Genomic DNA, 22,907 nt, shown 5'->3' with positions numbered 1-22,907 from the left:
TAATTTGTAAGAATTTTTCATTTCTTTTATCGATGAATGGTAAGTTATTTCATTTTAAATTGTAATTGCTCTAATTCTAATCTTTTGTTTATACAAGATTCTAAATGTTATTTTTAATATAGGAGAAAATATATATTGTCTTTGTTGAATGTGAATCGGATATTTATGATATACGGATAGAAATATCTAGTAAAATTAATGACTTTGACACCAATCTTTCAAAAATAAAAATAGAAAAGAGGTAGAAAGAGTTTTTCAAGCATACCTGGATAAAAAATCTGTCATCCACTTCCTTTACATCAAATGGAAATGAAAGTTCATGTGTAGCTTCAAGTTTAATATCAAATTCAAATTCAAATTCAGAGAAAAATATTCTTAGTTTGAAAAAATAACTAAGTTGAAAGATATATTGAAAAAGATAAAGTAACATTTAAATTCTCTACAAATTAGTGATGATAATTAAACATGTTGTTTCAAGTTATTACCTGAGTTGAACTTAAACAATTATTTTATCTAAGCTGTTGTAAGTGTTGTGTTGAAATAATAATTTTATCTAAGTTATTTATATGAGTTGTTGCAAGTGATGTGTTGAATTTGAAATAATGATTTTATCTTAGTTGTTTTATTTGAATGAAATAATGATTTTATTTGAGTTTTTATCTGATTGTAAGTGGAGTGTTGAAATTGAAACAATGATTGATATATTTGAAAATTTAAGTTTGAATTATATAGAAATTTCAACATGACCTCACCATAAATAGAATATACCACAAAATCACAACAATACAAAATCAAAATATATGCTTGAAATATAAGTTCAATATCTCAACCATCAATGATAATAACAACAATGTCGCACTGGCCAACAACTAAACAAGCCAACATGGATAGCCACACAGGTTAGAATAGAAATATAATACTTGTAGAGCCGCACTAGCTCACCATACTCTAAATCTCAACAATAGAAATATCATAATACAACTACTCAGAGACATCTCCCTCATAATGTATAGACTCCAGTATAATAGACTAATAGCTAGAAACTCAACCAATACAATTCCAACAAGTGTGTCAAATCCATTTGTAATAATTATGATTGTTTGCTAAACCTTCATTCATCTAAGCACGTGTTGTTAGAAATAAAGACAATTATTAATTTTAAATTTTCAATGAACCATTATAATTTAATAAAATGAAACTTTGATAGTATCAATTATAGATGCCAAAGCTTCTTCATATGTTTTGTCATCGCTGCTATGATTATTATCTATAGTTAATTGGGCAATTGACACAATGTCATATTTATAAAATTTAATAAAATTAATTAGTTTGTAAAAAATATATATAAATGCAGAATTAATCGACACATATCTTGTTGTAAAATTGGATAGTTATGCTTGTCATGTGACACACCTTGATAACTGTATCCACGACATAGCCTGGACTTTGAGGTTGACTTCTCCTTTGATGATTTTAATCTCTTCCCACATCCCTTTGTTCTTATCGAAAAAGAATTAATAATACCAGAGGTCATATCCATGGTTTTCTTCCTTTGACTTTCAATTATTGAATATTCTACTAATGTCCATCTCTTGAATTTTACTGTAAATACAATTGAATTGTTCATCCAAGAAGTTTGTCCTCTCATCAGTCAAAGATGCATCAACAATCAATATCGACGTTTTATAGGATAACCTCAAATATTTGGATAACATTAAAAACCTTTTTAGATCATCAATGAATTTAGCTCTCCTAACATATATTGCTCCAGCCTTTGCATCTTGCATCTATCGTTTGAGTATATACTTATCAGACAATTGAAACACTTGGTTGATATAAAAAAGCTAATATATGCCTACATGGAATGCCCTCGAGCTCAAATTTCCTACAGTTACACAATATGTAGTCTCTCTATTTGTCATGCATGAGCACCCTTAGTTTGGAGGAAGAACAACTTTGAAAATTCATCAGATGATAAACTTCTAATTCAACTCCTATAGATGTTTGTTGCATATACTAACCATGACTCTAACTCATTTCATTTTGAAATTTCACCCATTTCTTTTTCATGTACAAATTAATCATTCGCGTTTCTATTGGTCAGTTTATCTTAATCTTGGGATGCTCATTCGTATCAATTTGGTCGACAACCTCCGCTATCTGGAAACGTGTAAACGACGGACATCCCCGTTTCCGAAACGTTGGGAAACATTTCCATCCATGGAAACTTCAACCTCGCGGCGACCTTATCGTCCTCTTACCGTTGCGACGAGGAGGGGACGACGAGGCAGGTGCGCACCTCCCCGACCACGCCAGCGAGCGTCTCCGAGCTCCTCCGCCAGCTAGGGGCGTCGGTGTCCCACGGCGGCGACCAAAGGAGCGGCGACAGCTGTGGGGTGGAGGAAAAGCAAGGAAGCGAAGAAGAGATGAGAGGACGGCGTCGGCAAGTGTGGGCGGCGACGGCAGAAGATGAGGAAGAGGAGAAGAGGAAGCAGAGATGGCATCGGCGAAACAGGGAAGGCTGGCTGCGAGAATCGAGCGAATATTTAGGTTACGGTAGCTTTTATTGATTCCTTAATGGGTTTGGGTTTAAACCGTTAAGCCATTAATCCATCCACTAGCCAATTAAACCCACTAAACCTCCTAATCCTAAATGAATTAGGATTTGATTGATTAAACTCCATCCACATTAGGTTTATTTAATTCACCCCTCCTAAATTAAAGTTAAGGCTATTTAACTTTAAGTCTTCGACACTGTAGGTTTTCGACGTTTCCAAAAACTGAAAACTTCAACTATTGCCGTTTCTCGTTTCCGTTTCCGCGTTTCCCGTTTCCCGTCTCCAAGTTTCCAGACAGCATAGTCGACAACTAACACATTGTGTCTTTGATGTCTCAGTGCCCTATTAAAATGGATAATAAAATTAATCAATGAGTTCTTATTTGGGACATACCTCTTGAAAAATGAATGTAAGCTTTCATATCTCTGACCACTTGATATTCTAGCATAAAATACAAGGCTAAAATATGTTGACACTCACTTTTGTCATAATTCATACATCAATGACAATCAATTATTTTTATTCAAGATAACATACTTAATAACTTCTTCCCATGACTTTTTAAATTTATCAGGTGTTGTAGAATTTTTAATGACATTTTTATGCTTTAATAGTAGTCACGAAAAGTCAAATGGTGTAATTATCTAGGAATTCGGTCAATATGTGCCACAAACAATATCGATATATTGTTTGAGAAAAAACTTATGCAATGACTTTTGTTGTAGTAGGATCTTGATCAGTGATGATCACATTTAGTGCACCTTTAAGCATGACTTCTATGAACTTGTTAAGTAATCAAACAAAAGATTCAGTTTTCTCATCACTTAGAAAGTCGTAATAAAAATAATTATCTAATGATGATGATTAACTCTTACAAATAATGTAAAAATCAATCCATATTTGTTAATGTTATATGAAGTATCAAATACAACTATATCACTAAATACACTGTATGCTCTCCTTAATGTATAATCTATCCAAAAACACTTACTAAATTTATTATTTGAATCCGTCTAGTAATCAAAGAAAAAAAATTGAATTCTTTTCTTTCTCAAATGCAAATAACTCGATCAATGTTTTGACATCGATATTTTTTTGTTCATCTTTTAGTTTTTTCTTAAAGTTTCTAATATCTCTTTCTATGTAACCTACATACTTAGGTACTTCATACTCTATCTCTAATAATCGCATTTGTTGATAAGTTGACATATTAACCTCTGAAAATTATTGAGTCAATGATTTATTTGATATTGAAATATTACAAGTGTAGCAAATGGACCTTTGAAGGAATATGAGAGTGGATGAGTAGGATTTTCCATGAAATTAGTGATAACCAATTAGGTCCAGTTTATTTCTTGACAAGTGAAATCTTTAACTTACAATCAATTCTAACTTTATCACGTGCTTTTTTTTTTCATTGATCACCTTTTGCCTATTTATTGTATTAATCACCTTTATTTATTTATTATGTTCATCATCTGTATGTCCTTTTTTTTAAGCATACAAATATTTTTCAATAATTTTATTTATCTTCTTATTTTTCTTGTTATTGTTTATTCTTGCATTAAATCTAACTTCTCATGCATCTCAAACTTTCGATCGTCAACAACTTATATATAATTGATCATCAGTATGTAAATTCCATCTTAATTTTTTACTTTCGATCGTCAACAACTTAGAGAATATATAATTGATCATCATAGATATTTTCTTCAGAGATGTCAGATTTAGAAAATCGGAGCACACGAGTGCAAAGGAATTGGAAAATCATCAGTAAATCAAAGCACATGGGTAACCCAACGACGAGCAGCGGCGAGAGAAGAGATGAGAGGGTGACGACGAGGGACGGACGACGACGACTAGGGACGAGCGACGGTGGCAACGAGGGACGGGTGACGATGAGGAAAGAGATGAGAGAGCGGCGGTGAGGGATGGTGGCGACGAGAGACGGACTACGACGAAACCTAATTTCAATTCTGAAAGGAAGCGAGCATTAGCAAAAAAAAAATAAAAATTAAAGAAATTAAAAATACCGAATCAGATATGCCTTATTAAGATTTTTTTACTTAATATGTATATTATCTTAGTCTTAGATTTATTAATCGGTTAGGTATATATTCATATTACTTAATACTTATTAAAATTTCTTCTTAATAAATATAATTATTATTATTCTTTAATATTCTTATTTTGAAAGGGAACTGGAATGTTAAAAATCACAAATTTAAATATCAAAAATAACCTCTTACGACGTACAATAAATCTCTTGCAATAAACCTTTACTCCAAATCTCGTATTAACAAAAACTTATGCATCGGATTACCCTTTAATATTCTCAGTTTCATAGTGTTTATTTTCATACGTCAGTACTATGGGACATAAGACCATCTCCAATCGATACCCCTTTACACCAATTTAGTGTAAAAGGGGCACCAATTCTTCTCCAATGGATACCCTTAATTTTACACTAAAATGGTGCAAGTAAACAGTACAACACTATTTTGGTGCTACACTGTTCACTAGCACCAAAATGGTGCAAGTACCCGTTTGAAGCCCTTTGAATAAATTAATTTAATTTGTAAATTTTATATACTATAAATTTATATTAGTTATTAAATTAAATAAGTAATATTTAAAATATTTATTTTGTTGTGATTAAAAATATAATATTATAAAAATTAGTTATTATGTACCATAAAATATTAATTTTAATAATAATTATGATCACAATAAAAATATTTAACAAATTAATATGTGTATTGAAATAAATATATATGTTGAATAATAAATTATAAGATAAAAAAATAGAATATTTTAAGGATATTCCTTTTAGTATAGGAAATGGTGTGTATTGGTTGGAGTTGGAAAAAAATTTAGTGTTGAAATGACACTAAATTGGTGTTGAAAATACACCAAAATAGGTTTTGTGATTGGAGATGGTCTAAGTCTACTAAGCAACCACATGAGATCTTGTTTCACCCTTCCTCCATTATGCTTCCTGAACTGAGAAGTTAAATGACTACAATTTCTTAGAACCTAAATTTTTTTAATTCCACATACTAGATCAATGTTTCTTTTGCTACTCAAACATTTTGACCTCAATCTTCTGTCGTCGTTGTTGTATCCGTCTATTTGATTCTTCGCAATGGAAGAATAGACTCAAGATTGCTCATAGAAGGTTGCAGATGATAATCCTGTGAGCAAAACCAGCATTTGATTATGAATTGATTGTGGCAAACAGAGCCAGGCTACTCAACCAACTTACAAAATCTATTCATCCAACTCAAGGTGGAGGTCCTTGAAATGCTCGGGCAATTTCCTCAGTTCTTGATTGTATGCCTCTGAGATACTCGACAAGGATCCGTTGTTCGTATGAGCCTCCCTCCTAAAGGAAAATTGAAGAGGAAATAAAGCAAACAAGGTATGAGAGCATCAAATGAGCAAACAAATGGTGGTGACAGTTCTTACAGTGCGTATCAGGACTCGTTCAATGCGTTTCTTTATAACCACGTAAAATTCTTCTGCTGGAACTTCCCCTTTGCCAATGCTAAGTCCATTGATCAACAATTTATTCCACTGGTTCTCAGGAGCTGTGTTTTGAGGTAGTCAATCAATTTGATCGACTGGTAAAGATCTTAAATTGATCCATTCATTTATTTATGGTGTGTTTTGTTCAACAAATGCAATATCCGATGGCCTAGATTATCCAACCCAACTAATCCACTTTGCTATGTATGTTCTTTGAAGGGCTAAAGAGTGCCGAGAATATATATACTCCTAAACAATGGAAAGATAGGGTATCAAAAAGTTATTCCTTGGGGAATTACAAACATGAGACTTCATTTCTACAACCAAACACAACTTTAGGGAATTCATAAAGCACATAATAGCAATTCCTACACACCAAACACAACATTAGCTTCTTCGAAGAGAATTGAGGCTCCTATATTCCTCGGAGTGTATTAACTCAATTGCCTCAATACAAATTTCCAATTCTATGTCAATGCAAAGCACATGAAATGTAAAGCCCAAGCTCATGTAGCGATAATTAACTACAAGAGCATATTGGCATTTTAATGTAAAGCACAAGCTCAAATATATTATAGGAAAACGTTATAATCAACTACAAGAACATATATATGAATTTTGTTAATTATTATCTAGGTTGATATGGCAAAGAGGAGAATTACCTTGTATCACAGCTTCAAGAAACTTCTCTGCTATCAAAATTTCCCCTCCTACAGAAATTGTACAATTTGAGAACCTTACATAACTTTTCCTACGAAAAAAATTTATAAATAAAAAACAATTGCAGGTCTTTTCACCTTTATTTGCATAGCTACGTTTTGCAAGTATTTTAGAAGCATAAACTTGCAAAACCTTTTGCAGCATAGCCTCGAGCCCTGGCTTATCCCCATCTTCTTTTGCCTGAAAGTAAATCAACTATGCCCGCTTGAAAAATGTAAATTCTGCAAACAAGGTATAATGAATAAGACAAAAATTAAAAATGTGCTTGAATTTGTAACTCAGATCTAATAGGCATCATCGGCCCAATAGGGTTCCGATGATGAAGTCCTGGTTCTGGACTGGCAGCAGAGTGGTGATGACCAAGAATTTCGCAAGCATGTTATCAACTTATGATATTTTGCTCATTGTGCAGAAGAATGTAATGGCATGAACAAGTCCAGGAATACTCATGGTTTATGAACATCACACTGCACATCGCATATCATGCTGTGTAATTTGAAAGCCCCATGCAACCGGCTTGTGTACGGGGAATCCTTGATCTTAGTTTTCAGTGCAAATATAAGCAAAACCGCTGTGGACGTAGACTAGAATTTAATCAAGTATTGCAATTTGAAGATGACTAAGGCATTTGAAAGATGGAACAAAGCAAATGTAACTCACTTGACGTAATTGGGCATTAACTTCAGAAAGAAATCCTTCGTCCAGTAAACCTTCTTGTTCTCTCTTCTCTAGTTCCTAGTCAAGATTAAAAAAAAGATACTATCATTGTTGGCTACTTCGTCCAGTAAACCTTTGTTCAGGTTCCACTTCCATTTCTTATAAAGCATACAGTTTCTATAAAAAAAACAAGCGATTCAAGTTTACAGGGAAGCAAGGAAATAATTGTATTAAACCAAGAGGCAATTATTTAGTTAAAATAAATTAAAATTTGCAGTTTACTTTCTCCATCAAAATAAGAGCTTCAGGATCTCTAGGAGGCCATGATATCTCTTCATCGCCATTCACTACAGGATTCAGAATAGCCTTAAGAACATCAGTTGCAGATTCTATCCTTTCCTGAAAAGAAAAAGGAAAAAAACTTTAATGATCACTTTAAACAACAATTTTGGCTTCCAAGCTGAAACGGGCTTGTTAGCCAATAAAGGTCGACAGAATACCTAATGGTTATTTAGAAAATACTTGCATTGGTTTTATGGACAAGGCGGTCTACTATGGTCATCACAGATGCAGCCAATTCTTCATAATCTTTCTGTGGAAGTAAACAATAGAATTTTAAGCATATTTTATTTTAAAATTTTTTAAAAAGCAATAAAAAAAGTAAATTTCCTTTATGTTGAATTCTTTAAAGAGTTAACCAAGTAAAGACTCATGCTTTGTCATCATCAGATCTGCACGTATCTGTCCTAGCAGCAAGGCGGATCCAAAAGGCCTCGTTGAATGCAAGGACATTTTCCACGACAAGTTGGTCGAGCTGTTTGCATTTAAAAATAATAATAATAATAATAATAACAAACAAACAAAATACTACATCTCAATGTGTATAATAGTACAGAGCATGTAATCACCCAGTGAAATTTTAGTTGCCAAAGGATCTGACAACAATAACCTCCCTCAAATGAATACTTTATCTTTGATTTGCAAAACCTATGCAAGAACATGAACATGTCGCAAGCAGAAATAGTTCATGCACTGCCTAATTATAATTATGCTTGTTGTTGTTGGCTACTGAATAGTAGCAAGCTTGTATATCCACTAAAGCCAAGAGTATTCAATATTTCAGACATCTAATTTGATATTCAAACGAGATGAAGTAAACTTACTTCCTTAGCATCTGCAACTTTCAACAAATCAATTAGACGGTCCACTTCCACCGTCTTCTTGAAGGATTTTTCAGCGTCTTGATTGATAGCTGATACTGATATTCCCCTGCCCATTAAATTGAATTAGCTCAAACTTGGTCAAAGCATTGGAGACTACTACTTGCAGCAGTAACCAGCTACTTCCTTCTAAATGACTTGTTTTCAAGTGCATCAGCCATTTAAGATCACTTGAACATAAACCACAGTTCAATTCCAGGTAAAAGAATCCACAAGAACATTGATTCAGACAAACAAACTGAACTAACCCAAATCTGATCCTGCGCCTTCTCGAAAAGATTAGTGAACGAGCCATCCCATACTCCCCTTTCGAATACCAAAAACGTCCACACAGTCGAATCCATAATCCCTGCACCACATATCCAGATTGCAATATCGCATACGCAATATCAACAAAACTATAAACCAAAAGCGGTTCACCAATGGCAACTCAAGAGCAGAAAAGTAGCGAGCTAGTCGACGCCGCACCTCAGGATGATGAAGGGAGCTCGGTGGGGCGCGGATCAGAGAGGCCGCGGCCATCGCCGCCATTGTCGAAGCAGATCGAAGCGAGAGAGAGAGAGTCGGCGATTTGATTCCTCGGACTCCCCCTTCGCGGGAGATTTGGGAGTTCATGGGAACCTCATGAATTCGGATAGGATTTTATTGGGCCTCCATTGATACCTTAATGGGTTGTTTGTGGGCCGTAAACGGCCTTTTAATTATTATTGAGCTCCATGGAGACCATTTTAGTCTTCTTGCTAATGGAAGAGAGCAATCCTCTCCCTTAGAAGATGGCCGTCAACCTCCTTCCTCCCCGATTCTAGCAGGCGTTATCAAACGTAATTTAAGCTTATTTAATTATTTATGAACATTATTTATAAGTTTATTCATCATTTTATTTGGTTTAATGAATTATTTAAATTTAATTAATTAATTAAAATTGTGTATCTTAAATAAATATTAAATAAGTTATTACGCAAGTGAATCCTAAACTTAATCAGTCTTATCCATCTTACTTCTACATTTTATTAGCCCATTAATTGGACCGCGTCTTTCTATTATTGATTTCAGAAACACTCACGTGCTTCCGGATATGTATATGATATGTATTATTCTATTTGAAAGAAAAAAAATAAAAAATAAAATTATTAAAAAAATCTTACTTTTTAAAATAGATATCATCGCTGTAAGAGGAAGACACAATTAGCAACAGCAAAAAGAGAAGAACAGCTTGTATCATGAAAAACAAGAAAAAACATAAAGAGGGCAACATTTTTTGATAGAAAAACACAATAAAAGTATAGAATTGAAACAGGGATAATTTAAAAATTATATTTTAAAATAAAAAAAATAGATTTCCTTTCCCTCACTTACATCTCAAATTGAGGTGTCCTTTTTATGAATAAAGAAGGTTAAAGATTATCCATCTCTGTCTCTACTTTTGCTCACTCTTTATTTCTAAACAAATTGCTTTACTTTTTATTTTCAATCAAAGTTTAAAATTCTCCGTCCTCCTATTTACTTTTCTTTCTCTTGCCTTCGCTCGCCTCTTCTAAAGTCCTAAGCACTTTTTTTTTGGATAATAAAAAAAGGAAGATAGCAGGAGGTAAAATATAGACAAAGACATTATATGATAATTTTTTTAATATCTTCATTTATCAATATATAACATATTTATAAATTATTTATATAATTAAAATAAATCATTGAATCCATAAACATACTCCACTAATTCAATTAATACAGATATGTTGAACATAAATATTTTTCTCTTAACCACTAAATACCGCTACTATCACTAATTGCCTGTCATTATTAATCCACTAACTCTATTATAAAGTCAATTATCAACAACTTTTCCTCTCGCTCGCCTGCTCGTAATACTTCGAGCTATGAGGCGGCGCGACCTACTGTCCTCGCGCCTCAGATCTGTAAGCTCTTTTTTCTTTCTTTGATCATTTCATTCGAATTTCTCACTTTTATATCCCTAATCAGATGAATTTCAGATCTTTCTCCTGTACTTTTGTTATTTACGTATCCAACAGTTTGGCATTCCTTCTAAAATAAAGGGGGAAAACCCTTAGTCGGAAAGAGTATTAACCCTTAGTCAGATGAATTTCATGATTGTTCATACATAAGAAAGATCATATTCTTCCATCAGCATTCTAAGTGCTTAACCATCGTCAACTGATTGATAATTTGCAACTTAGGTGTGCATATACTTTGAAGCTAAAACAAATTTATAAGTGTTAATTAACTACGCTGAGTTACCATTACAAAGAAGGGAAAAAATATAGCATAATATAATGTATGAATATTAAAAATATGCAGATCTTTTAGGTATCAACTCAATATTTACTTGCACAATCTATCAATATCATTAAATTTAGTTTCGGTCGACTACTTGAACATGTAATAGTTTATGTTGGAGTTCATTTCACCAAGGACTTTTTTTTTTGTGCAGCTCAAAGCCTGCAGGCAATGATATAATTGGAATCAATTGGGCACCACCAACTCCTGTGTTGCTGTTATGGAGGGAAAGGCTGCATACCTCATCCATATTCTCTGTAGTCTCTTTGTTAATTGACTATTTTCGGTTCATTCGAAAGGTAAATCTTCTTTGAGATGTTGTGTAGAATGCTAAAGTTATAGAGAATTCTGAAGGAGCTCGTACCACACCATTAGTTGTAGCTTTTAACCAAAAGGGTGAATTGCTTGTTGGAACCTCAGTATTCATGTTTGAGATCATCTCATTTGAACATTGATTCAATCACTTCTACTACACCTCAATAAAGTACCACATCGTATATGAGAGCTCTATGAAAGATGTATCACATATGTGAAGTTGACAAAAGAGCTGTTTCATCTCGAAAGCATCTCAATGTGATTAAGGTGGATCCAAAGGAGAAATTGAATGGAGATTCTGTAAAGAGTTCCAATGCCAGTATACCTTAGATCACTATCCTAATTGAGAATAGAAAGATAGAATTTGTATTGATTACTACTGTGCTAGTATCTGTCCTAATGAGAGTAGTAATGATCTATCTATTATTATCCTAGTGTCAGTCCTAATGAAAATAGTAGTAACATATCTAGTTGTTTATGATTTTATATTATGTATATAGTATGTGATTTAAAAAAATATATTATGCGTTGACATACTTGAAAACAGAATGTTATATGTTAACTATATGTTTATTATAAATGATCTGTTCATTTATTCAGTCGGTTCAGTCGATTACTTTGGTTTAATCGACTTTTTGCTCGCTCCTATATGAGACAGTGATATTGTTAGGGCGAGAAAAATATTAAAAATTTTAGTATACCGTACATATCATATCGATATATATCGTTCATATTGAAAACATCGGTATATCAAAAATTTTGATATGGTATTATACCGTATCAAACTTTTCGATATCAGTATGAGATTTATTATTTTTTAATATTTTAATATATATCAAATAAATTCTTTTATAAATTATTTATTTTCTGATTAAGTGGTATTGAGTTTTAAAAATAATATGGTGTTGAATTTTGAAATCCAAACACCAATGTAACATTATATATATATATATATATATGAACAATTTTGATAGGAATAGTATGGAATTTTATCATATTGAAAATTCGTTATGATATCGATATATATTTTTTAAATTAATATCAAAATTTTCAATATGATATACAGTATAATATAAAATTTTCGATATGGTATGATATACCATCCCTAAATGTTGTGTAAGAGGAAGATTTTGTTATAGTAAATTTCTCAAGTAGATACTTCATCAAAATTTGTTGTTGAATTTCATTCATTCTACTTATTGTGGAAAGCAAATTAAATGTACTTTGTATTTGAGGTATAGATGCTTTTATCCTTTAATATCAGTATTTATTTGTCTCTTATTGATTTCTTAAGTTTTCCATTTTCACTTGAAGGTCAAAGCTACAAATGGTGACACTTTCTTGGGTGGTGAAGATTTCGACAATGCCCTTGTTGAATTCTTGGTTGACGAATTCAAGAGATCTTAAGCAATTATCTTTCAAAAGATAGACTAGATCTACAGGGGTTTTGCGAAGAGCAGAGAAGGCTAAGATCGAACTGTCATCGACATCCCAGATTGAGATCAACCTTCCGTTCATAGCTACGGACGGAGCGAAATATTTGAATATCACTCTCACGACATCACGATTCGAGACTTTGGTAAATCACTTGATTGAAAGAACAAGGAATTCCGACAAAAATTATAGTAAATTTCTCTTAAGTAGATACTTCGTCAATACTTCTTCTTGGGTTTCATTCATTGAGTTAGTTTTGTTCTTCATCTCTTTTTACATGAGTTAATTTTGTCCTTTTTCATCCGTTTATTTAAATGAACTAAACTTTTCTATGTGAATTTGATATTTATTTTGATAAAAATTATTTATCCAATATGTATATAATTAATTAATTAATAAGTTTGACTAATTTATTGAATTAATTAAATTTAATATTTGAGAATAGAGAGAGCTAATAATAATTAAATAAATTCAAAATAAGAGTTCTAATAACTTCTAAATATAAAGTTAAAGTTTTAAGTACTTAATTGTCTTAGTTTTACATTAAAATAAAATAAATGATACTGAAGGTAAAATGTTTTTATTATAGAATAATTATATTAATAATACTAATATTTTTATATGTAAAAATAACGGGCCATGCGGCCCATACCGGGTCGCTTCGGCCGATTTTGGACCCGGTCCAGTCTAAGCGGCCGGGCACAAGCCAGGTTTTTTTTTTTTTTTTTATAGAGAGAGAGCTCGGAGTCCTCCCATTACTTCTCTCCTTTCTCACGGCAGGAAACCCCAAATCCCCCTTTCAATCCCTTCCAATTCAAGGTAGAAGGTACAAATCCTTACTCTGCTCAAGGAATCGATGTTCGAAATTGAGTATTTTGCAGCCAAATTTGTTTCATTTCGTCGTTTAGGCGATCAGAGGGCAGATTTTTGTTTGATTAATGGTTTCATCTCTTTCGCTGCGACTCCTCACTTTCGTCTTCTTCCTTGCTCGGCTTTCCAACCGCCTTGTTCTTTATCCGCCTTTCTTCGAAATTCCTGCCTCCTACGATCCATTGGAACAAGCGGCGGCCGGCAATCGATATATTTGTCTTTTTCTCGATGTAGGGTTTGGGGTTTTCAGGTTTTTGCGATCTTGGCCTGTTGCTTCCTGTGCTTATGCAAGTGTTCTAGGGTTAAGGTTTTTCCTGGTGTAGAGTGTAGATTCTCACAGGAAGGTGCTAACTTTCTGGGTTTGTTCGATTGAGGGCAGTTGGGAGTGCGGCGCGATTAATGGCGAACTTGGGAGGGCCTCGAGTTTACAGCTGCAGCAACTGTGGAAACGATGTTTCCCTTCATGATGATATCATATCCAAAGCTTTCCAGGTGAATCTCTTACAGTTGCATTTTTTATGTCTTCTTTGCTTCTGGAAAATGAAATGCAAAATTAGGAAGTGTAATAAATTTATTACTGTGTTCTTTTCCTCTGTTTTTAATGCATATGGCTGTGATTTGTGAAACTTTTTTAATCTTTATATAGTTTTCTGCTCGAACAAAAGTTGTTCTAGCTCCAAAACTGAGTCAATTCTAGTTTTCAGTTCAAGGACTTCAGCTAGATTCTTTATATACATTCTATTATGCCTTAGTATGACTTTCTAATGATTTAGTAGAGATAAGTTGAAGGGTGGATTGAGAGCGACCAATGGTTGGAAGGATCGATACTCTATTGCTTATTTCCTTTGACAAATACAAGTCGAAAGAGGGATATTTGAAGAGAGAAATTTAAGCATCAATCCTTCATAACTCATTAATTAACACACTGATTGTGAAAAAGTTACCATCCTTTTTAGTTACATCCATTCAATGAGGGTATTTTCTTGCCATTCCTGCTTACACATTTCCATCTTCTTTATATGTTTATCCTTTCAATTTGCCATCGAACAATTTTGAATAGTTGGGACTAAGAAGGTCACCAATGTTCCTTTTGTCTATGGTATTTGACTTAACTTGAATCGAAGTAGCAAATCATTTTACATGGTAGAAGATATAGTATCTTTTTTTCGCTAGAAATGAAAAAGCTCATAGATTCATCATCTAGACTATATTAGTGGATGTTATTAGAAGATAAGTCTATGTTAACTTGCTTGAAGTATATCATTCTATGCAATAGAAGATACGGCGGTCGATAAATTCTACCGTCCATCCTCCACTAGGGATCTTCATATGACTCTTCTACTTTTTGCTAATTATCGATGTTTCATCAGGGGAGGACCGGGCGTGCCTTTCTGTTTTCTCACGCCATGAACATAATGGTCGGTCCAAAGGAAGATAGGCAGCTAACGACAGGACTACACACGGTTGCTGATATCTACTGCCGTGATTGTCGCGAGGTGTTGGGATGGAAGTATGAAAGAGCATATGAAGAAACACAAAAGTACAAAGAAGGGAAGTTCATATTCGAGAAGTCAAAGATCGCCAAGGAAAACTGGTAAACAACTCCTAAATGAGCAATCTGGTAATGCTTATCATGTTTGTGTGATCTAAATCATTGATAGAACCTTGTTTTTTGTTAAGTTTTTAGTCAAATTCCTTAATTGTGCATTCTTCTTCTTTTTTATTTCTGTTAAAATATGTAAATATCAGACTGTCTTGTGGATGTTGGCTCATGAAGCCATGAAAATAAAATCTTTTGCAGTTGGATCAATCCTTTACTGTCTCGGTTTCTTTCATTCTTCTTGTTTAAGCGATAAATCTGAAAGAAATTTGACACAAATGGGATGAAAAATATCTGTGTTCAATTGATCTAAGTGTCGAAGCAATCGATACTCATGACATGAAAGTGGTTTCAATTTTTATCTCATTGATTGAAGTTTGATAAGAACTTTATATGTCAGTCAAAGATATATAATATATATAATATCAATTAAAAGAATGAGCTTGAATAATTTATTAAATTAAATAAATAAGTTTGATCATAATATTTAACTTGGATGGTAAATTGTGAATAATATTCATGAATAAAATTTATGAATAATGAATATCAAATTTGTAAATAAATAATAAACTGTTAGACTTGTTCATTTATGACTTTATAATCTGCTGCTGATGACACAAAAATTTGATTCATTCATAATTATGTTTAGACAGTGATTGTATTTGTTGATCATGAATAATACCATGTTCATTTGTGAAGATTTAGTTTCCATTTTTTATTTTCTGAAAAATCGAAAACTTTTTTTAAGTTTTATTTTCTGTAAGACAAAATTGAAAAAGGCAAATATTTGTTATTATTTTCTGATACTCTTTAATTTGATAGAGAAGAATAATGTTGATAGGTATTCCACCCCCATAAATAAATATGTTTAATAAAATTGAGCCCTTAATTTCGGTAAGGATGGAAGAAAATATTAATTTCTTAGTTAAAACAATTTACTCGATTAAATTTATTGGTTAATCATATTATTATTAATATTCCTGAATAATAAAATTTATGAATCATGAGTATTAATAAACATCTTTGATAGTTTATGAATTGTATTTGTCAACATATTTTTTATAAGCTTGTAAATAAATAAATAAAAACTCTTAAATGAATAAATAAATTTACAATATTAAATTCATTAATCAATAAAATAAATTCAAAAATACAATTTGTCATCATAGCAGTATTCGTCTGTTAATTACATCTTAATCATCTAAGCCATCGTACGGTGTGCATCAAGTTCGTCGACCACGTGCTGGCGGATCGGACGGCCACCACTGGCTGTCGGTGGGCGTGTGGACCCCATCTCGTCTTGCCGACAAAACTGACCGATTTCAGCGCACCCACAGCCGTATCCTTCGCTGTTCCACAATCACAAGGCAGGTGGTCTTTCGGGTAACGAAAGATATTAAGACGCGCGAACGGTTAGTTAGGATGAATAAAACGGGCGGGGCCCGCCGAGTTATGCCGTTGTCGCAGACAGATTATAACGTGCGGCAGCGACATAAAAGCGTTTCAGTTTCGCTGTGGCCGGCGATTATAACAGCTGTTACGTTAGCTGTAAATGGTGATGAGATTTTTAGCAGAAGTTCTTTCATGCTTAATTCTTCAGCTTCTTCTTCTTCTTCTTCGAGGTTACTTTTGGAGCAAGAGGAGCGAAGGAGAAGATTTTGGTTTCTTTTGCTGTAATTTTTGTCGACATTGCTTGTTACGGTTGCTTTTGATTTCGTGTACTAGTTGTTCTTTCGATTTCTACATTCACAATCCAATATCTTCTGTTCTGCAGGAAGGGGAAGCAATCGGAGTTTGGAGCAGCAAAAATTGCTCCTTCTGCTGCTGTTTTTGTATTTTAGCTTAATTTGTGTGAATTAGAGGCGATATCTTGTCGGTCGGCTTCTTCCGTTTGGGGATTTGGGAGGAGAGATCTGAGAATGCGGTCGAGGAGAGCTGAGACTGGGTCGGAGGCGGCGTTTGCCCCCGTTAAGGAGTTGCCTCCGGAGAAGAAGTCCTCGGATTGGGAGGTCAGGCCGTGTGGGATGTTGGTCCAGAAGCGCGACCCCGATAGTGACTCCGGCAGTGCGGCTCCGGTGCCAACCTTCCGCCTGAAGGTCAAGTACGGCGACTCGTATCACGAGATCTACATCAGTTCTCAGGCGACCTTCGGTAAGAAATCCTAATTCGTTCTTCTTCCTGGATTTTCTGTTCGGTTGATCAGCAAGGTGTTCGATGAATTGATTGAGAGTGTTTCGATGGATTTGATGCGCTGCGCAGGCGAATTGAAGAAAGTTCTCTCCTCCAGGACTGATCTTCACCCGCTCGACATGAAGCTTATGTACAAGGACAAGGAGCGGGACTCGTCAGCGTTTCTCGATACCGCCGGCGTGAAGGACAAGTCGAAGCTGGTGCTTCTGGAAGACTCCACGGCGCAGGCCAAGCGCTTGATCGAGATGCGCAAGACGAACAAGATGGAGAAAGCCGCCAAGTCCATCTCCGCTATCAGCCTCGAGGTCGATCGCCTCTCCTCCAAGGTAATAATCTCCCACCGCCGTCCGCCGCAGCCACCATCTACCACTTTTCTTACAATTCGATCTTTTTCTCCAATAATTGACCAGGTGTCGGCGTTGGATGCGATTGTGAGCAAAGGTGGGAGGGTGGTGGAGAACGACGTGACCAATCTCATCGAATTGCTGATGAATGAGCTGATCAAATTGGATTCCATTGTTGCAGAATATGATGTGAAGTTGCAGAGGGGATTGCAGGTAAGATCAATTCTGCCACTAAACAGTCGTTGCTTGCACAAACGTTGACTTCATTCTTTGCTTGGATCAGATCAAGAGAGTCCAAAAGTACGTTGAAACACTGGACATGATCAAGATCAAGAATCGAAAGCCGCAACAACAGAACCATCAGCCACAACACCAACAACAAATGCATCAAAAAGGGAACTTGCAGCAACAACAACATCCAATTCAAACTCAGACTCAGTATCAGCAGCAACCCCAGCAAAAGAAGGTGGTAGTAACAACCAACTGGGAGAAATTTGATTCTATATTCTTGCCATCCACCTCTGCCGCTGCCGCCACCACAGTCACCTCCGTTGCCCCGCCTACTCATCATCCAAGATTCGCCTGGGAGCTATTCTGAGCATCTGATGCATTGCCACAGGAGGAAAAACAAAATTTCCTGGCTTGGAAGCAACATTGTGTGTGATTATGCTTTCGTAGCTGTTTTCATTTCTGGTGAGATCCTCTAAAACAACACTTCCTTCTGCTCTATTACTCTAATTCTTTGTGTGCATATCTTGTCTTGATAGAGGGTTTCACTCAGATCCATGAAAAATAATGAACGAATGATTGTTATTCTTCTGTCTACCATTTGAGTTAAAACTAAGAGCCTACATTTCATAGCATGCTGTAGGGTGATTGATAACACATTCAACTGAGACTAGTATGATTAGATCCTTAATTGGAATGAATTGTTGTTCCTGTTTTCGTCTTTTACTTGAGTAAATATCATCATTTAGTGCATAAAAAACAAAGTAGTTGTGTTGAAATGTTGGTTGGTTGTATTGAGATGCCTTTCTTCATGCATCAAATATACACAAACAGGGCGATGCTTTTGATAATAAAGATCAATCATTTCAAGAGCATGTGCTGGTTTGTGTATCCTTCCACAAAAGTAGATTCTTCTTCCACAAAAGCAAAATAGCACTTGGATTCGGCCACATATCGGGCTTAATAGATCCCAGCTACAGCTACAGACATAGTGCTAAGTAAATCATGTTGTTTTAGATGACTTTTTGTATGATTTTGCATAGTGACACTAGAGAGCATTCTGAAGCCTAGGACACTCCCTCATTGTTAGAGACCAAGAAGCCTGTGGAGGGGATTTTTCTTCTTGAAGAGAGTCTTTTTTTAGTGTTCAAGGAGCATTGAGGTGTGGTTTTCCACTTCCTTCCATCAATGTTGATGAGAGAGGTGTTTAGGAAAGATTGAAACATCTCTTTGATAAGAGGTTTCTTTATGTCGAACCACGGTAAATTTCTTGTCTTTTTTATGTGCCTGTTCTACCAAGGGAGACAAAGATTCCACCATGTGGACTTGTAGTGGAAGTTATCCTACTTCCTAAAGCCATTAAATTTGGGTCTACAAGTTCATGGATTGAGACCCCAAATTCTAGAAATCGATATTCAGACAATATCTAACCTTATTCAATGATAGAAGAAGTACCAAGCACTTGTAGTCACAACTGCAGTCACTTTTTTTGTTTACCATGTCAACAATAGTTCTCACCTTGAGCCCTCCTTGACAAAAGAGATTTTATTTAGAGAGGCGTAGGAATGTAGATAAGAGTACGAAGGCTAACACATAGGGTTTAGTGTATACATCCTTATCCTACATTATAATTGATTATTTTTACGACTCAAATTCGTGATTACTTGATCACATAGCAACAACTTTATTGCTACGAGTTCCCCTTTAATGTAATGAGTATAGTGTAAATATAAAATTGCATTTGTATATACAATATTAGATTTCTGGAGTGGCCAGTGAAGTGAGACTTAATTGTCATATTCTTATCCATGTGTAGAAACAAATACATAGTTCAAAACCATTTATGTATGCTATTAAAGCCCATAGAAGAGGCCATGTTTCCTCACCTCACTCTGCCCGACCTTCCTTAGTCCGTGTGGTGGTGCAAGATGAGTCGAATTTCAATAACAACTTCGTATTGTGAAGTTATCGACTCAAGTCTAAGAGCATAGCAATTGTCGACGATAAAGGTTTCCTAGCCCTTTCAAACGATTTGATTAATAAGGACTTGCCGGCCTTAGACTTGTGTTGACTTGCATCATTTGGGCGCGCATTGACTAGATCAAGTCTCTTGATACAAAACAAAATGGACATCGAAAGGTGATCCATGCTAACATAAGTGGATCCAAACATCAAACCTTTGAGAACTTGCAAAGCTTTAAAAATTAAAATAATAATAATAATAATAATGGTTGGATTCAAAAAAAGGAGGTTAATGGAAGTGATCATTATGCTCCCCACAAGCTTCATAGAAGTGGACATACAATAGACAAAACCTACCCCAGATACTTAATTCCTTCAAGAAGCAGCAACCTTACTATTTGTGCTTTTCGAATTGAACCAAATCAATTTTATCAGTTTCATCGATCAGAGTCTAATCTAGTCCACTTAGACCAATGAAGACACTTTCGTTTACTCATGTTCTACCTCCGATGATAAGTATACGACCGATCGTAGGTATAGAAGAGAGACTGTTTTGAAGAGAAGCTATAGAAGGAAGTGGCAAAGGGAGAAGAAGAAAGAAAGGTGTTTGTTTTGACAATGGGATTATACACAAACCACTTTATATCGAAAAACATTTCTTGAAACTCATGACAAATTCATACTATAAAACAAGTTCTCCTCGATTAAGCTCGAGTTTGTAATCACCCGCAAATTGTAAACAAAACGAAAAGGAAATAACAAAAGCTTGATGAAGAATTAGGATCCTTGAAGAGAGCTTGAGTCACGAAGAACACATGGCACAGGCTTTGCAAGGAAGGTAGGTGTGTCTTCACCGGCCACGATAACCACAAATCCGGGCTCCAAATCAGTCGGAACTTGAATACTAGTGTCCTCGAGCTCGGGAGCCAAGCTTGGATGGTCATTATCGACAAATGATTTTCGCCGAGAGCATGCAAGCATCAGGAGAGCCACTGCTATGAGGATCATCATAGCCCCTAAACCTCCAAAAAGATATGGAATCGGAGTGTGCCAAAAGCTAGTCCCATTTCCATGACAACTCAATAAAACTCTTGATCCCATTGACTGATCTTGCTCAAGTGCTCTTCTTCTTGTTGCTCTTGCTCTTCTACTTCACCGATTTCGTTTAATTGAGATGTGGAGCGAAGAAGTATGCCGCGAAGGGTTGTTAATTTATAGGAGGCAAAGAGACGAGATGACAAAGAAACAACCTTGGATCTAGTAGGGACACCACTACTAATTTGATGTGGAATTCTCCACTATGATGAAACCACAAGTCACAAGTCACTTCTAGGTAATTATACTAAAGATTCAACTTTTTTCGCAATATAATGTTGCGAAAGAGTTAAAACTCTTTATTATCTTTTCGCACAACGAGTTGGCTCCATGTGAAAGATCATACCTTTCGAAGACCATCTAACACAACGAGACTAGCACCGTCAACACTAGTGTCCCACGCCGTCTTCCATGGTTTTAACAAACCTCTTATAGATTCCACTTTCAATAAGAGGATTTGATTCGATCCAATCGACTAAGGGAATGGTTAGATTTGTCATAGAAGTGGTGACTAAATCACACACAAATGGAGAAAGATTGACTTTCTTTTACTTCAATATCAAGATGATCACTTTGTCTCCCCATTACAGCCAAAGCTACCTCAGCACCAAGGTGGAAGGCACTAGTTAAATTCCTTTTCCTTTTGAAAAAATAATTTTAATTTAGTTTCTTTAAATAATAGATAAACATCCACCTCAAGAAACAAAAATAAATAATAATAATAATAAATAAAGATTTAATAATTTAACAAATCACATTTTATTTGTTTCCCACATGCAATAAGATGACGACATGAAGAACAACCTCTTTTTGCCGCATCCTGGAAACATCATCACCAACACCTACTACTCCACTTCCAAAACACCTTTTGGAAAAGGAAAAAAAAATCATTAGGGTTACTCTTTATTTTTCAAATTATCTTCTGAGCTTTAAAAACATTAAATTTTTTAATAGAAAAATAAAATAGTTTTTCTAATTATCTATATCGTCAAAAGAATAAAACAACATCTCACCCATAATTTGATATTTAAAATATTCCTTTATATTTCATCTTGGAGTAACTTAGAAGTGGTTATTCTTCTTACAATATTATCATCAAAACAACACCTCATCCATAATTTGATATCCAAAATAATTTTGATTAAAATTATTATTCTTTTATAAAAGGTGGAATTCGCCACCTCAACGGTTCTATACGGTCAACCCCACGAGATTAAAATTGTTATTATAAGATGATGCATCCTTGGTCAGAGATGTTTCCAATAGAAATGTCCCTTTTGATATATTTTTTTAAATTTCTTTAAAAATGTTAGAGCTCTTATAATTTCATATCCTAATTTTTATTATAGGAGAGAACATAAAAAGTTATGTTTTCTACTCTTCTAAATTAGTATATAAATTAGTAGAGAAATGATATCCTACGTGCGCAAATCATATCGTGCGTAAAAAGACACCGCCTAAATTAGTATATACCATCGCTGCCGCACGCTCTCCACCGTCGCCGTCCGGCTACCGTCGGCCGCTGCCTCGGGCGCGATCGACGCGCCACTCATCGGCGCTCCGTCCAACGTCGGATTTCGACCAGATAGTGGTCGGAATCCGATGTAATTCGGTCGGAAACAGCGAAATCACGCGGTCGGCAGTAGCGCATCTAGTCGGCAGTGGCGCGTCCAGCCAAATTCGTCGGATTCCGACCACTATTCGATCAGAATCTGACATCGGACGGAGCGTCGACAATGGCGGAGCTAGCCCGGATGATTTATCCGGGCTGATCCCAAACTGTGAGCCACCACCCAGGCTAATTTTCATTTTTTTTCTTTTCTCCCACAGTATATCGAAATTTATACCTTTTTATCACCATTGAGCCCCTGGGCTACAGCAGGGGTAGGCATCA

At 35.0% G+C, this 22,907-nt stretch overlaps 3 protein-coding genes and 1 long non-coding RNA gene across 6 annotated transcripts; 3 read left to right on the top strand and 1 right to left on the bottom strand.

Moving 5' to 3' along the window:
* Positions 1-5,506: 5,506 nt before the first annotated feature.
* LOC141841391 (uncharacterized) lies at positions 5,507-9,275 on the bottom strand. Of its 2 annotated transcripts, XM_074729557.1 has the most exons (12): positions 9,152-9,275; positions 8,932-9,032; positions 8,627-8,732; positions 8,179-8,277; positions 7,990-8,055; positions 7,746-7,862; positions 7,467-7,541; positions 6,884-6,986; positions 6,749-6,796; positions 6,027-6,148; positions 5,824-5,943; positions 5,507-5,752 (listed from the first exon to the last, which is right to left on the bottom strand). In XM_074729557.1, the coding sequence occupies exons 1-11, from the start codon at positions 9,212-9,214 to the stop codon at positions 5,842-5,844; spliced, it is 1,002 nt and encodes a 333-aa protein (XP_074585658.1). In that variant the 5' UTR covers positions 9,215-9,275; the 3' UTR covers positions 5,507-5,752; positions 5,824-5,841. The 2 variants fall into 2 exon arrangements, with proteins under 2 accessions (XP_074585658.1, XP_074585657.1); XM_074729556.1 differs by having other exon boundaries at positions 6,749-6,986.
* Positions 9,276-10,535: 1,260 nt separating this feature from the next.
* Positions 10,536-12,950, top strand: LOC141837810 (uncharacterized). Its single transcript, XR_012602571.1, has 3 exons — positions 10,536-10,596; positions 11,130-11,274; positions 12,605-12,950. It is a non-coding gene; the product is annotated as an uncharacterized LOC141837810 (long non-coding RNA).
* A 545-nt stretch (positions 12,951-13,495) lies between these two features.
* LOC141840647 (protein yippee-like At4g27745) lies at positions 13,496-15,395 on the top strand. Its single transcript, XM_074728696.1, has 3 exons — positions 13,496-13,550; positions 13,974-14,086; positions 14,965-15,395. Exons 2-3 carry the CDS (start codon positions 13,994-13,996, stop codon positions 15,190-15,192), a joined length of 321 nt encoding a protein of 106 aa, XP_074584797.1. The 5' UTR covers positions 13,496-13,550; positions 13,974-13,993; the 3' UTR covers positions 15,193-15,395.
* A 1,356-nt stretch (positions 15,396-16,751) lies between these two features.
* LOC141838848 (BAG family molecular chaperone regulator 2-like) lies at positions 16,752-18,875 on the top strand. 2 transcript variants are annotated; one of them, XM_074726443.1, is made up of 5 exons: positions 16,752-16,867; positions 16,969-17,345; positions 17,454-17,710; positions 17,795-17,941; positions 18,012-18,875. In XM_074726443.1, the coding sequence occupies exons 2-5, from the start codon at positions 17,114-17,116 to the stop codon at positions 18,324-18,326; spliced, it is 951 nt and encodes a 316-aa protein (XP_074582544.1). In that variant the 5' UTR covers positions 16,752-16,867; positions 16,969-17,113; the 3' UTR covers positions 18,327-18,875. The 2 variants fall into 2 exon arrangements, with proteins under 2 accessions (XP_074582544.1, XP_074582542.1); XM_074726441.1 differs by having other exon boundaries at positions 17,454-17,941.
* Positions 18,876-22,907: the final 4,032 nt, after the last annotated feature.

Source organism: Curcuma longa, chromosome 11, assembly GCF_044706935.1.
Source record: "Curcuma longa cultivar G26 ecotype Majalengka, Jawa Barat chromosome 11, ITB_CL_G26_1.1, whole genome shotgun sequence".
NCBI classification, from domain to species: Eukaryota; Viridiplantae; Streptophyta; class Magnoliopsida; order Zingiberales; family Zingiberaceae; genus Curcuma; species Curcuma longa.
Note: the sequence above shows the minus strand (reverse complement) of the source record. Positions and strands in the feature narration are given on the sequence as shown.

Excerpts from the sequence above, each read along its gene's own strand:
- LOC141840647 (XM_074728696.1), top strand. The coding sequence starts at position 13,994 with ATGGCGAACTTGGGAGGGCCTCGAGTTTACAGCTGCAGCAACTGTGGA. Across the intron at positions 14,087-14,964 it reads TCATATCCAAAGCTTTCCAG|GGGAGGACCGGGCGTGCCTT; the intron begins GTGAATCTCTTA and ends ATGTTTCATCAG.
- LOC141838848 (XM_074726441.1), top strand. The coding sequence starts at position 17,114 with ATGCGGTCGAGGAGAGCTGAGACTGGGTCGGAGGCGGCGTTTGCCCCC. Across the intron at positions 17,346-17,453 it reads CAGTTCTCAGGCGACCTTCG|GCGAATTGAAGAAAGTTCTC; the intron begins GTAAGAAATCCT and ends TGCGCTGCGCAG. Across the intron at positions 17,942-18,011 it reads AGTTGCAGAGGGGATTGCAG|ATCAAGAGAGTCCAAAAGTA; the intron begins GTAAGATCAATT and ends TGCTTGGATCAG.
- LOC141841391 (XM_074729556.1), bottom strand. The coding sequence starts at position 9,214 with ATGGCGGCGATGGCCGCGGCCTCTCTGATCCGCGCCCCACCGAGCTCC. Across the intron at positions 8,733-8,931 it reads AGGCGCAGGATCAGATTTGG|GGGAATATCAGTATCAGCTA; the intron begins GTTAGTTCAGTT and ends TTTAATGGGCAG. Across the intron at positions 8,278-8,626 it reads AAGTTGCAGATGCTAAGGAA|CTCGACCAACTTGTCGTGGA; the intron begins GTAAGTTTACTT and ends AAATGCAAACAG.